Below are 15,190 nucleotides of genomic sequence, written 5' to 3' on the forward strand. Positions count from 1 at the left end.
CCCCTGGGGCTCTTTGTTAGTGCTATTGTAATTGCTATATTAGTAGGCAGCAAGAGTTGAAAAGGTGACTGTAATGGACTTTTTTTATAGTACAGTGAATACGTTATTGTGAAGTACTGAATGGGAACATCACCTATGAATGGCACCAAGCATTCTGTGGATGACAGCCCTAGTAATGTAACAAGCAACAACTAAAATCCCTCCATGATGAAAGTACTTAGCTATTTTTCATGCCTAACTAATTCCAGGTATGGAGACTTCACCAAGCAAGGGTGGGTAGTTGATGTTGGTAGAGGAGTGACACCATATGCTGAGACAGAAGAATTACAGGTCCTGAATTCTCACTTTCCTAGTTAATAAGTTTGGAGGTAATTTTGTATAGTATTTACACTTCTGTCTCTGGGGATGGGGGAAAGCTTTCCAAATTTCACAGCTAAAGATGTGCAATACATTATTCTCTGTAGCTTTTCAAGAACTCTGAAGGTTTTGAAATTTTACCCAATTTGCCTACCACAGTCCCATGAATGCTAATAGAAGCCAGACAACTGTTAGGTTAGAGATAAGGGATAATTTATTTCTTACAGCCATAGCAGTAATGTGTCAGCATTTTTGTGCCAGTTCTCTGAGCCCCAATTCCCACACGGTGATGTAACGAAGGCCAGATGACATCTGCATACACACTGGGTTGCATTATAGGAAAAAAATAATGATATTAGGAAACCCAAATCTTTAATAATAGGCAGTAAGAATGTATGCCCTTTGCTCAAAGGGAGACCATCTGACTTCTAAAGTTGTTAGCAAACCTGCCCTTTGCTCCAGAATCACACACTATCTCTATTGTCCAAGGTTGTTTCCTACACAAAGGAACAAGGCAGACAGTATCCCCCTTACAAGACAAGCAGAAACACGGCCAACTGTCTCCCAACATGGGTTTTTTATTAACTTACGCCTCTCTACATTATCAAAGTTACTTTTATACAAGTAAACCACAAGACGCAGAATGTAATTTCATAAAGATTCCACATTAGTTAATTCTTGCTGTATAGCAATATTAGCAAAAACCTAGTGGGAATACACATTTATTATCTCAGTTTTTTATAGTTAGGAATCTAGACATGGCTTAAGTAGCTCCTCTGATTAGGGTCTCACAAGACTACAATCAAGATATTGGATGAAACTGTGGTCTTATCTGAGGTTCTAATGGGGAAGGATATCCTTTTTTTTTTTAAGTATGTATGTACATATGTATTTTTTCTAATGTATATATGTATGTATGTATTTAGAGAGTGTGAGCAGGGGAGGGACAGAGAGAGAGGGAGAGAGAGGGAGAGAGAGGATCCCAAGTAGACTCCATGCTGTCCACGCAGAGCCCAACATTGGGCTTGAACTCATGATCCATGAGATCATGATCTGAGCCGAAATCAAGAGATGGATGCTCAACCCACTGAGCCACCCACATGCCCTGGGAAGGATATGCTTTTAATTTCACTCAAGTTGTTGGCACAATTCAGTTTCCTGCAGTTGTAGGATTGAAGGATTTGGTTTCTTGCTGGCTGTGGGTTGGAGGCTGCCCTCAGCTCCAAGAGGATCAGTACTTTGGTACGTAGGGTCCCCAACATGGCTACTTGCTTCCTCCCAGCAAGGGAGAGAGTGAGCAACTCCTGTAAAATGGCCAGTACAGTCTATGTAAGACATTCACATAGTCACTTATCTCATCACATTTGACATATTTATTGGTGAATGTCTTCCAGTGTATTTATGGAGGGGGCTGGTTGTTGGCTACTTAAGATTAATTTATGTGATTCAATGAGGTAAGTCTTTCTGAGGGGACATTTTAGCGAGAACTTGAATGATGAGAAGTCAGCAGCAGTAAGATGGGGGGGCCAGGGGTGAGGAGCATTCTGGGGAAAATGGACAGAAAGTGGAAATGTAGCTATGCCCACAGACAGAAAAATATCATCACACCATACAACATTGTATTTTATTTGTTTCTGGGTCTGTTTTCTTCATCATCCAGTGAGCTGTATAACTTATCTCAGAATCTTCAATACCTATTTTATAGTAGACAGTAAATTGCTTTTTTTTAAATTTATTTTTTTTGGGGGGGGGAGAGAGAGAGAGAGAGAGAGAGAGAGAGAGAGAGAACCGGTGGGGGAAGGGCAGAAAGAGAGGGAGACACAGACTCTGAAGCAGGCTCCAGGCTCTAAGCTGTCAGCGCAGAGCCCAATGTGGGGCTCAAACCCAGAAACTATGAGATCATGACCTGATCCGAAGTTGGAACTGACTGAGCCACCTAGGTGCCCTGACAGTAATTTGTTTAATAAGTGGATGTATTTATTCATTTAGGAATCATTTTATTAAGCTTTTATTTACCAGGTACTTCAGAGATACCAAATGACCATGTGAAGGACTGTGTCCACAATGAATGCACAGTTGTGTGCAGGAGAGTTGCAAACCATTACTAATGCAAGGTGATCCATGATATTCGTGCTACTATAGCATTGGAAGAAAGAATGAACCCTCAATCTATTTGGGGGATTTGGGGAAGCTACATAAATGTAGTAAGGTTAGCACTGAGTCTTCAAGGAGACCTATATTAGTTGGGGTGCATAAATAGGAAAAAGCATTTTAGGCAAAGAAATCAGTTTGAGCAAAGAGTTGGGAGTGACAAAGTATATGGCTGGTTCAAAAGCCCCAAGAAGTTTAGGAGTAAGCAAAACCAGGAGTATGTGTGGAAAGAGGGATAGCAGCCGAGGAGGCTTATTCTATAAGTGTCTATAGATCACATCAAAGGGATAAAGAAGTCAACTCTAAGGTGTGCCACTAGCCTAACAAGATAATTTGAGCATCATAAATAATAATGGATTAAAATTCATCAGATACGTAAAATGTATGCATTGCTAATGATAACTAAACAAAACCTTACTGGTTAACATTGGAGGTTGCTAGGGGACTAACTAATTTCTCTGAAATTTTATAATTAAAGTGAAAAAGCCCAGCATTTATCACGCCTTTCTTCTAGGATCCCTGTATTTCATGACAACCAGAGCTGGTGAGAGAAAGTTTATAGAAGAATCCCAGGTAATAAAATCATTCAAAGTATTAGAAATCTATTGTTCTAGGATAAGACTTAAGAGACATACCAAAATGCAGTATGAAGACTTTTTTTTAATGCTTTTAATGGGAAAAAAACCCCCAACTATTGAATGATATTTTGGATTCAGCCAAGTTAATTTGAATATGTACTGAGTATTAGATGATAAAAAGGAATTACTAATTTTGTTTCATGTGATAATTGTGGTGAAGTTAAGAAAATCCGTGTCAGTTTGAGATGCAGATTAATTTAAGGGTAAAATGTCTGGGATCGGTTTCAAAATAAACACGGAGCAGTCGAGGGGATGAAACTAGATGGGCAAAATGTTAATTGTTGATTCTTGGTGATGAGTCCGTGAGGGTTATTAAAAGTGCATTTACCTTTGCCTATGTTTAAAATTTTGCTTAATAGTTTTTTTTTTTTTTTTTTTTTTTAATTTTTTTTTTCAACATTTTTAATTTATTTTTGGGACAGAGAGAGACAGAGCATGAATGGGGGAGGGGCAGAGAGAGAGGGAAACACAGAATCGGAAACAGGCTCCAGGCTCCGAGCCATCAGCCCAGAGCCTGACGCGGGGCTCGAACTCACGGACCGCAAGATCGTGACCTGGCTGAAGTCGGACGCTTAACCGACTGCGCCACCCAGGCGCCCCGCTTAATAGTTTTAAAAGCAGAACAAGCGCTGCGGAAAGGGGATGTCGGAAATGAAAAACCTAAACTATTCTAGAAGATTGAGATTTCCCTGGGATTTCCGAAAGAGTTAAGAATTGTAATGGTCAAATCCCTGCTGGATTTGAAGAGCAGCATCTGGCTGCTCTCCGGGCGAGGGCTCAAGGAGGGCGGTCGAGGGCTCGCGGTACTCTTGTAAGTGCAGTGGGAAGTGAGGACGCCCTTCCCCAGCCGGCATGCTTCCCTCCTCAAGCCTGCCCTTCTTTTCCATCCTTCTGCTCTCCACCCCACACACACTTTTACGCTCCTCCGCGCTCTCCTTTCCCCACTTCCTACCCTTCCTGAGTCTCGCCCCACCCCTCCCTTTTCTTCACCCTACTGGTCCTTTCCCACACAATCCCCGCCCCTTCCGTTCCAAGCCCCTCCCCGCGCATTCGTCCGGACCATCCTCTCCTGCTCCTCGCCCCGCCCCTTCTCTCGGCGTTCTGGCGGAGGTTACCATAGCTCCCGTGCGCACAACAGCTAGGCATTTCTAGTTGGTCCCCGGCTGACCGGAGGGAAGAGTCGACACGATGAGCCATGTAGTGACTATCGAGGAGCCCCAGGCCAACCCGCAGGTGTCTCAAACCCGGTGCGGGGTGAAGTCAGGGACCTGGGGCAACGTCTCCTCCAGTCGACCGTATGATTTTCTGTACGGTAAGGGCGGCACCGGACCTCCCTCCAGAGTTGTCGACTCCTGGCCTAGGTGGGCTTTGGGTCGGTGATACCCGGCTAAGGGGCGAGGTGAACGGAAGACCAGCCTCGGGACGATCCCCTGACCACGGTTATCCTTTGTTGGGTGAGAGCAGCGCAGAGCTCCCCAGGTGGCGGTGCTCCTGTGCGCGCGTCGGAAGCCGCAGGTGCGCTCTGCGTCTAGGAGGAACACCGCGCGCAGTCGCTTTACAGTCCCCCACCGTCTTTTCCAGATAGTCTGCACAGCTTTAAGCAATCTTTCTGAAACCTGTACCGGGTGTTTTGTTATCCAGAAATGTATGCAATGATTTAGCAGACTTGGAGATTCACTCAACATTCCCTCATTCTAACTGTATGAAGTGCCAGACAAAAATGACCTTCCCTCCCTCATTCTCTGGGCAACTCCAAATTTGGCTTTGTAGATAAAGAAGTACCAGTTTATCTCGCCTTTGTTTTCAGTTTTCTCTCTCTCCTTCAAAACTTATTGTTATTTATTAAAGCACTGCTTATAAACTAGGTCCACTGTGTTCCTTTGGATCAGTAAAACCCCAGTTTATTTTAATGCCCAGCTTGTCCGTTTATGTTCTGTATCTTCTACTGGACCTTAAGTTCTTTGAGTTCTTTAAGTTCTTGTTTTATACATTTTTGCAGGCTTCTCAGCACCTATTCCAGTGTTGGTACATTTTTTTTTTCCGATTTTGCCCTCAGCAGTCCCATGCTTTTCACCTGAATCTTGCATTGCTTTTAACCGTGTGGTATCTCCTCTGGGATTCCCAGGATCTTCTTTCACTGGGAATCAATAGGTTACCCATTTCCTGGTATAGGGGCTTTGTAATGGTTGCTTACATATTCTGGCCTGTGATTTTCTTTATTCACTCTTGGTTTCGTCTTGTAAAATAAATCTAGTAAACCCTTGTAAACACACCATGTTTATTTCAAAAGTAATTTGAGAATGGGATATACTTATTTAGTAAAGACAGGCAAATAATTTATCAAGTTTCCTGTCTTTTATCCTTAAAAGTTTCTCCCCCCCCCCTTTTTTTTTTCTGCAGGGGGTTACTAAATGTTTCCGTGTCCCTTGCAAGGAACAGAAACCCACTCAAAATAGGCCAAATAAAGTTTGGATTCTTCCAATTAGACGGGCAATCTCACGTCTATTAATGGACAGGAAGCATAATATAGCCAGGACAAAGTAGAACCAAGACAGGGAAGATCAGAACTAAGGTGTAGTGCCCTTCTGCTTGATTTCTTGGACCTATTTTTTTTTTTTAACTTTGTTTAGGTTGTCGGATTTAGCAAGTAAAAATACAGGATGTGCAGTTAAATTTGCATTTGAGATAAATAACAAGTAATATTTTAGTCCCATGCAATATTTGGGATCTATTTATATAAAAAGTTATTCATTGCTTACGTGAAATTTAAATTTAACTGAGGATCCTGTATTTTATCTGGCAACTCTAACCCTGCTTTTTTCTGTGCATATATGTGTCCTTCTTCCATCTGACAGAAAGCCACTTGTTTATGGATTTCTTTTACTATGACAGGGACTGGGGTGGCAGTCTACATGGCCTCTTATCCTAAATAAAGCTCACCTGTGAGTCCTTGTGTATCTTAGCTGCAAATTGGAGAAATAAGATATGTTCTTGACCAGCCAATGAGTTGACTGGCTTGGGTCAGATTTCCATCCTGACAGAAAGAACTGCGGTGGGTAGGTGTTGTGGTCAGTGATACACACACATAAGCACCTTTCCAAGTTTTTTCACCCTTCACCCACCCACACCCCTCAAACCCAATGGCCTTTTCACCATAGTTCATTGTCTGCAAGGCTTTTGCTCCTCCAAGAAGCTTTGGGTGTCTTCATTAAATGTAATTTTTACTTCTCTGATCACTGTAGCAATTAAGGTTAATTCAGATACATTTGTAAAGTACTTCAGAGTTAACATCATTTTTTTATAGATCATACCTCATTTGTGTACCATTTTGCAGTTTCCTCAATTTTTGGCTAAATGTTTTGTGTCTCAAATGTCTAAGTGACCACCATATGTTATCACTTTCCTGAATCTAAATTTGTTGATGGATTAGTAGCTACACTATTGCCCTGATAATTAAAGCCTTTTAAATATATGGTCCATTTAATTTTTCTAGCTTCCAAAAATGTTTTAAAATGCTTTCTAGGTTTATCATAAGCTCTTTCTTGCTATCTTTTCCCCCAGAATATGCAGTTTATTATGCCTTTCCCTAAAAGTAATCATTATGTCTTGGGGTTTGAAATACTTCCTGTCTCTTATGATTACTTGGTGTGACAACTTCCTAGGCTTATTAGAACATTTTCTACAAGATGGGTAAATTGGCTGAGGGGCTTTCTCATGATTTCCATGAGAAACTTTTCCCTGTAAAATTCATGGGCTTTTGATAATGTAAGGCCTGGGAGCCAGAAGAATTGGAGTTCACATTCTAACTGTTCCATCAGTAAGTGGCTAACTTCTTGAAGCCTCAGTTTCCTCACCTATAAAATGGAGGTCTAGTGCCTACCTCATTGGGTTTTTGTGAGGATTAAATGGAATATTGCACATAAAGCACTTAACACTCGTGTAAGAATAAGCAAGTGATGCCTGATGAGTGCATTACCTCGGCATCTCAGGGGTCTTTCTATTGCCTTTGAGCAATGATTATGATCACAATTGTAGGGTATGTTACAGAATGTGTAGTCATAAATCACATAGTATTGTGTAATTATCTTCTATAGATGGCAGGAATGTTTCTATAGATCATGTCTTCATACTCCTTATAGGAATAAGAGGAGAATGGTTTATAATTTATTATTTAGAGTTAGGGGAAATGCAGACTAAATTCACTTAAGATGAACAACACAGTTGGAACCATAGGCCCAGTGACATCTTTTAAATCACTTAAAAAAAGAATACGAATAGAAGTTTCCCTTTGTCCGATGCTATTCCCAATATATCAGACATGTTGAAGCTATAGCCTTCTTCCCTTTAAACAGGTGCATTCGTCCTGCCTTCAAATTCACTAGTCTGTAATTTTAGGCCATAAAATTTGGCCTTGTCATTCCTAAATCAGCCCAGTTTCCATCACCTTCTCAACTTGAGTCATAGAGGTGGATTTGGGTGATGAAGCTAAAGAAGATAATATCTAAAGGTGATGATTCCCAAGTTTGTATCACAGGTCCAGACTTTATCCCAAACTGTAGATTTGTATATGAAATTGCCTACTTTATATCTCCACTTGGACACATAATAGATACCTAAGCATGCTTTCCTAATGTTCTCCCTACAAACTTGCTCCACCACAGGTTTTCCTGTATCAGTTGATACCAACCCCATACTTTGGCTGCTGAGGCCATCATGTTTCCTCTCTCTCTCTCTCTCTCACACCATTCCAACACATTAATAAGTCCCTTCTGTTCCACCTTAAAAATATATCTAGAATCCTGCCCTATTTCATCACTTCTGTTTCCACCACCATGGTGCAAACCAACATCATATCTTTTCTCTAGGCTTATTGCAGTAGCCTCCTAATAGGTCTCCCTGCCTCTTCCATTGCTTCTGTGAGGTCTGTTCTTCATGGGCAATCACAATGAACATTTTAAAATGTAAGTCAGATTTTATCGCTTCTTGGCTCAAAATCTTGCAGTGGTTCCCCACTTTACTCAGATTAAAGCCAAATTCTTTTCAGTGGCTCACAAAACTCCATGTGATGTAGGCCCTGGGTAACTTCCCTGACCTTTTATCTATTATGTTTTCCCTCTCTCACTGTGTTTCAATCATGTTGGTCTCTTTGCTGTTCTCCAAACATGTCGGGCATGCCGCTGTTGTAGGGCATTTGCTCTAGCTGTTTTCTCTGCTTCAAACGCTCTTCCTTCAGATAACTGTATAGTTAACTCCCCACTTGCAAGTCTCCTTAAATGTCACCTTCTCAGTGAGGCCTGCCTTGACTACCATGTGTAAAATTGCAGCCCCATCTCCCTTAGCTGTTCTTTCCCCACTTTTTTTTAGTAATACTTACTACCCTCTAACTCTAACGTATTATATAATATGCTAATTTGTTATGTTGTTATTATTATCTTTCTCTCTCATGAAGTCAGGGATCTTTATCTTTTTGTTGATGTGTTCCAAGCACCTTGAACATAGTAGTCAGTCAATAAATCTTTCTTGAAAGAAAGAGAGCTTGAGCCTCTTACAGCTTTTCAACCTTGGGGGGAATATTAAATGTCTGTATCCAGTATATCATTTTTGTTGGGTAACTGAGGAATTATTAGACTCTAGGAACTGACTCACATTATCTAAATTAAATTTAAATTAAATTACTTATAAATCACCATACCAGCATATTAGAAGAAATATGTTACCAAGTCATCTAGACTAGTTGGTCAGGGTATTTGTTTCTTAAGAGATGTGAACTTGGGAAATCAAGTCTGTTTCTGAATAGACTTGCTTATGAATTTAATGCCATACTGTTTAATTTTAAGGGATGGTACAATAAAGCTTGAATATGTCACTTTAAAGATATATCTAACAAGCACATACTTAAAATAATGGCAATCTTTTGTTGAACTTTGGAGAAAAATTTAGTCCTGTCATCAACATACTTACAGATTCAAGGAGTGAATTATAGCTGATTTTATTTATCTCTTGTTAGACAATGACATTACTTACTACATTTATCAATTCTGAGGTACCATGTTGTGAAGAGTTTGTATCTTTCTTTTGTCCTGGGGGAAGTAGTGCCCAAATGTGTTATTTCTTTCACTTGCAGATGGGTGTAGTGAGTGTATACATGGTCTTTCATCTTAGACTATTTCCTGGCCTATCCAGACCCAGAAAGTGGTTTGTTCATAGGAGAGAAGATTGCATGTTTAAGCTCTGGTGCTTGAGAACTTATTAGGCCTTCTTTTTGCCTTCCATTTCTATAAACTGACTTTGGAATACATTGAAAAGAGATGAATCTAATATACTCTCACTGGTGGTAGAGTAACAGGGCTGTGAGTTGCTACAGATTTAGGCAGTATCTAATTTTTATAATTTGTTTCCCAATTAAGTAATTACATTGTTTTGCCATTATTCTCAGCCCAGGAGTATGTTCTATTCCTTATACTACCTTATTGCTTATTTTGCAGACCCGTTGTTTATTGTGTCAAGTGAGAAAGACTACGCACAGGCAAATATCCAAGCTAACCTGATTCGAAACAGACTGGTAGGTCTAATTCATTCACTAAGGCAGCCTGATGAACTTGAACCATCTAGTTTTGCTAACTGCACTGATCAGATTAACTAGTCATCAGATCTCCAGTGGATTTTATATTCTGCAGGAATTACTTTGTCATGATTCCTAGGGGACAAGGCATCTTGATACTTGTGGCTCAGTGTGAATATTAATTAATAGTGAATAAAGGATTCATTATAACCTAATTTATTTCAGTGGGGAAAGTTACGTATGCCTGTGTTACAAGAATTCAAGTAGTACAAAAGCGTATATAGTGTGAAGTAAATTTTGACCCTCAGGCCCCTTCTCGTAGTCATCTATTATCAGTTTCTTGGGTATCTTTCTAGAGATAGTCTGTGCATATACAATATCTCTTCTTTCTATGCCACATTCACTGTTTTGTACCTTTAAAAAAAATTTACAATAATAAATAAAATGCTTTAGAAAATCTGATGGTAAAATTTTGTCCTTTTCTTCCCTACCTCCCTGTCTTAATATTAGAGAAAAGTTCCCAGGTTTAGAACCATGTTCAGTAACCTGATTCATTATCCAAGATATTCTCTGTATTGGAGCAAGGCAGACCCTGTCCCACCATTCATCCGTCAGGAATGGAAGAGACATGAGGAGAAACACAGAGAAGCCCTCTGGCACCTTGCCATGTAAGTGTCAGGTAGCTTCAGTTGCTACTCATGTTTTTAATGAATTTATTTTTCTCCTTAAAATTTTTTATTCTTCATTTTTTGAAAGCACAATTGTGATGTTATACCTAGGTTGATTGACCCCCAATTCTCTCTCTTAACCCCTCTACCTAGTTGGGGGGCCTGGGTGGCATAGTCAGTTAAGTGTCTGACTTCAGCTCAGGTCATGACCTCGCAGTTCATAGGTTTGAGCCCCGCGTCAGACTATGTGCTGACAGGTCAGAGCCTGGAGCCTACTTTGGATTCTGTGTCTGCCTCTCTCTGCCCCTTGCCTGCTCACACCCTGTCTCTCTCTCTCTCTCTCTCTCTCTCAAAAGTAAATAAACATTGAAAAAAATATGTTAACCCCTCTACCCAAAACAAGCCTGATTCAGGGGCAATGGTTATAGGTTTATAGGTTAGTAGATATTCTCAGAACCTTGGAGTGAATATATATATTAAATAACAACTTGCCAGCAAAGGTAGAGGGGACTGAATTTGTTGTTTCTTTGATCTATCTTAGAAATTGCAACTATACCTTTCGGCTAGTATCTAAATATATATTTTTGGAGACTTACAGCCAAAGCACCTTCAGAGATAAGTCTCTTGAATTCTTTATTCTTTTAATTATTTGAGTCAAACTTAGTAAATTTTAAAAAGCTACCTTTCAGCATGGACATAAAAAATTGTCTCTTAAAACTCTGTTATTCCTATGTGCTATTAATTAAAAGTATGCATTTTTGTATGTGGGATAGCCTATATCTACTCTTTTCTTACTCTTACTTCCTCTTGTTGGTTCCTGGCTTCCTGGCTCAGGGAAAGTAATTACAGCAAAACCTTGGTTTGAGAGCATAATTCATTCTGGAAACATGCTTGTAATCCAAAGCACTTGTATATCAAAGCGAATTTCCCCATAAGAAATAATGGACACTCAGACGATTAGTTCCACAACCCAAAAATATTCATATAAAAATGATTACAATACTGTAATATAATATAAAATCGTAAGGAAAATACAAAATATAAAGAAAAGTGAACAAATTAACCTGTACTTACCTTTGAAAACCTTCATGGCTGGTGTGAGGGAGACAAGAGAGAGGAGGGTTATTGTGTAGGATGACTTTCACTAATGGAATCACTGCTGTCTCTTGGCTCAGTGGAATCTTTTACTGCATGGGCACCATTGTATACACTCACATGGATATTGACTACAGTACAGTATTAATAAACTCTTTGTCATTTACTATATTTAAAATTTTTTTTCAACGTTTTTTATTTATTTTTGGGACAGAGAGAGACAGAGCATGAACGGGGGAGGGGCAGAGAGAGAGGGAGACACAGAATCGGAAACAGGCTCCAGGCTCCGAGCCATCAGCCCAGAGCCTGACGCGGGGCTCGAACTCACGGACGGCGAGATCGTGACCTGGCTGAAGTCGGACGCTTAACCGACTGCACCACCCAGGCGCCCCTGTCATTTACTATATTTAATGTAACTGGCAATAAGGCAGGAAAGGAAAGTGTCTTATCTGCAGGCAACCTGACCTAGAATGAATCAAAGCATTCCTAGGCTTACTCTTATATGGAAAAGCAAAGGACTGTCCATAGGTGCTTTGAACTTTTTTTTTTTTTTTAACATTTTCAAGAGACTCAGTCTCTCTTTTCTTTTTTTTTTTTTTAATTTTTTTTTAACGTTTTATTTATTTTTGAGACAGTGAGAGACAGAGCATGAACAGGGAAGAGCCAGAGAGAGGGAGACACAGAATCTGAAACAGGCTCCAGGCTCTGAGCTGTCAGCACAGAGCCCGACGTGGGGCTTGAACTCATGGAACGAGAGATCATGACCTGAGCCGAAGTCGGCCGCCCAACCAACTGAGCCACCCAGGCGCCCCTGAACTTTTTTTTTTAACGTTTATTTATTTTTGAGAGAGAAAGCGTGAGTGGGGGAGGGGCAGAGAGAGGGAGACACAGAATCTGAAGCAGGCTCCAGGCTCTGAGCTGTCAGCACAGAGCCTGATGCGGGGCTCGAACTCACAAACTGTGATATCATGACCTGAGCTGAAGTCGGACGCTTAACCAACTTGAGCCACGCAGGTGCTACTGTCCACAGGTGTTTTGAAGTGACAAGAAAATACCAGTGTCAGTTGTGGGCACCTTCCAACATTCTGAAAAATCACTGATTTCTGCCAAACACCATGGCCTGAGACTGAACAGCTGAGCATGGAAGACGATCACCCACAGCCCCGCAGTGAGAGAGAGAGAGAGAGAGAGAGAGAGAGAGAGAGAAGAACCATTGGCTCAGTTGTGATCATGTGACATTTGTCATCTGGTACCTCTTGTATTGCAAGACATTGCTCATTTATCAAGTAAAATTTGTTAGAAATGTTTGCTTGTCTTACAGAACACTCACAGAACAAGTTACTCACAATCTAAGGTTTTACTGTGTTATCTAGTCTGAGATGTAGGTCAGTCAGATGCATGTTAGAGAAGACTTTGCTCTCAGTCTCAGATACCCTGTGTATCTCCGACTTTATAGACATAAAAATATGAAATAGAAATGTTTGGAAATGACATGTTAGACTTTAATAATGTTCTCCTGCTTCATTTTAGAACAGATACATCTTTTCAGATGGCCAAAGAGGTTTATGCAGATCCTGAAGTAACTGGAAAGAATCGCTATAAATACTTTGAAAGGTAAAAAGTAATTACTAATGAAAATGAGCCCTGGTATTTTTAGAGAATGTCTTTATGATAATGATACCAGCTGTCACTTCTGAGTGCATGCAGTGTGCCAGGCACCAATTTAAGTGCTTGATATATATAATCAATTTTTACAACAGAAATATAGGATAAGATATATTATCCCCATTTATCAGTAAGGAAGCTGAGACCAAGACAGGAGAAGTAAATTGCTTGAAGTCTCTTAAGTTAATAAGTGGCAGATCTGGGATTTCCAGCTAAATCTGCCTGACTTCAGAGCTATTAGCTGTAAATAGGAACGTATATTTGAGAACAAAATGAAGTCATCAAATCAAGTGAGATGCAGGAGAGACACCATGACAGTCATAGTACATGGGCAGTTGTTATAAGTGGACATGTAGGTGACATTTGCTATCTGTTGTGTGAATGTTGCCAAAACCAACGTGGTTGAAAGTTTCACTTCATTTCATTTGTGATTAATACTCACGTGATAACCATATAGTCAAATTAAAATGAGGATCTCCCTCTAGGTTTTATGTGGTTAGAAAAATAATCTTGTGTCCATCAACTGATGAATGGATAAAGAAATTGTGGTTTATATACACAATGGAGTACTACATGGCAATGAGAAAGAATGAAATATGGCCCTTTGTAGCAACGTGGATGGAACTGGAGAGTGTGATGCTAAGTGAAATAAGCCATACAGAGAAAGACAGATACCATATGTTTTCACTCTTATGTGGATCCTGAGAAACAACAGAAACCCATGGGGGAGGGGAAGGAAAAAAAAACAAAAGAGGTTAGAGTGGGAGAGAGCCAAAGCATAAGAGACTGTTAAAAACTGAGAACAAACTGAGGGTTGATGGGGGGGTGGGAGGGAGGGCAGGGTGGGTGATGGGTATTGAGGAGGGCACCTTTTGGGATGAGCACTGGGTGTTGTATGGAAACCAATTTGACAATAAACTTCATATATTGAAAAAAAAAAAAGAAAAAGAAAAATAATCTTAATATACATAAGCTTCCTTGGAGAAAGTAAATTTGTAATCTGCATTGTTATTTGTGAGCATCCTCCTTATGGAAGTTATGTGATGCTGATTTTCCAGAGAAATGTTAAATTTTTAACATGGTATACTCAATTTCTAGACTTTCTGGGGGTAGTTTTTAAAACTAAATCACTGGGAATTTCAGAATGTCTCAGGGAAGTGGGATCTAATGACCAATTGGAAGTCCAGGTAGAAGGCACCACTTCTGAAAGTGTGGCTTCTTTACCATCTTCAGAGAAAACATCAGAATGTTTATTAAAAATGCAGATTCATTAGCTCTACTTTAAATGTACTGAGTCTCCTGGGCTAGACCTGGTAATTTGCATTTTAAACAAAAATCTCCCCACTGCCCAGTGATTTTGTGTTTTCCCAGGTTTGTGGATTACAGATTTATGGGATATTCAAGCTCACTGATTTTAAGGGACGAATCTGAGAGTTGGAATAAGGCACAGAGAGCACACAATGCATAAGTCCCACATGTTTGTGTTCTTTCTCCCGCCAGGCCTTTCCTTCCATTTCATCAACAGATGCCACTTAATGTCGTTTTTGCAGTAACCAAGTAAGTAGCCATTATTTTAAAACTTTTTTTCTAGTTTATTTGCTGTTTGTTCCCATGCTTATTTCCAGAAGATAGTTCTCTAGATCAATATTTTTCAAATTCTGGATCACAAATCATTTGAAAGTCATGAAATATTTTAGTGGGTGATGAACAGCATTTTAGAAAACAAAATTGAATAGAAAATAACCAAAAGTATCAGGGTAAATTGCTTTTTTGCTTATAACTTTTGTTTTGGATAGATACATACATACATTCGTATGTAATGGTTATGATGTAAAATGTATTTCTTCTTATTATGAGTTATGGTAAAAATAAAAGTTTAAATATCCTTTTTACTTACCTGAAACACACACTTATTTGGTAACAGTTCTTCAACATTTTATCAAGAAAATGAATCAGTCATGAAATAGGTTTTGAATATTGGAACTTCATAATTTAATAATCATCTAAGCTATACAAGTTAATTTAATATACAAAGATCAGAGGCGCCTGGGTGG

At 39.7% G+C, this 15,190-nt stretch overlaps 1 protein-coding gene across 4 annotated transcripts in view; it reads left to right on the forward strand.

Moving 5' to 3' along the window:
- Positions 1-4,334: 4,334 nt before the first annotated feature.
- CFAP91 (cilia and flagella associated protein 91) overlaps positions 4,335-15,190 on the forward strand; it is an 85,359-nt gene continuing 74,503 nt past the window's right edge. For all 4 annotated transcript variants that reach the window (XR_007457492.1, XR_007457493.1, XM_049629422.1 and 1 more), the window contains exons 1-5: positions 4,335-4,458; positions 9,632-9,708; positions 10,219-10,376; positions 13,002-13,085; positions 14,637-14,693. Coding sequence is in view for 2 of the 4 variants with exons in the window: in XM_049629422.1 (XP_049485379.1) it covers positions 4,335-4,458; positions 9,632-9,708; positions 10,219-10,376; positions 13,002-13,085; positions 14,637-14,693 (500 nt within the window). In the remaining 2 variants the exon portion in view is untranslated. The remainder of the gene's footprint in view (positions 4,459-9,631; positions 9,709-10,218; positions 10,377-13,001; positions 13,086-14,636; positions 14,694-15,190) is intronic.

Source organism: Panthera uncia, chromosome C2 (assembly GCF_023721935.1).
Source record: "Panthera uncia isolate 11264 chromosome C2, Puncia_PCG_1.0, whole genome shotgun sequence".
Taxonomy (NCBI): Eukaryota; Metazoa; Chordata; class Mammalia; order Carnivora; family Felidae; genus Panthera; species Panthera uncia.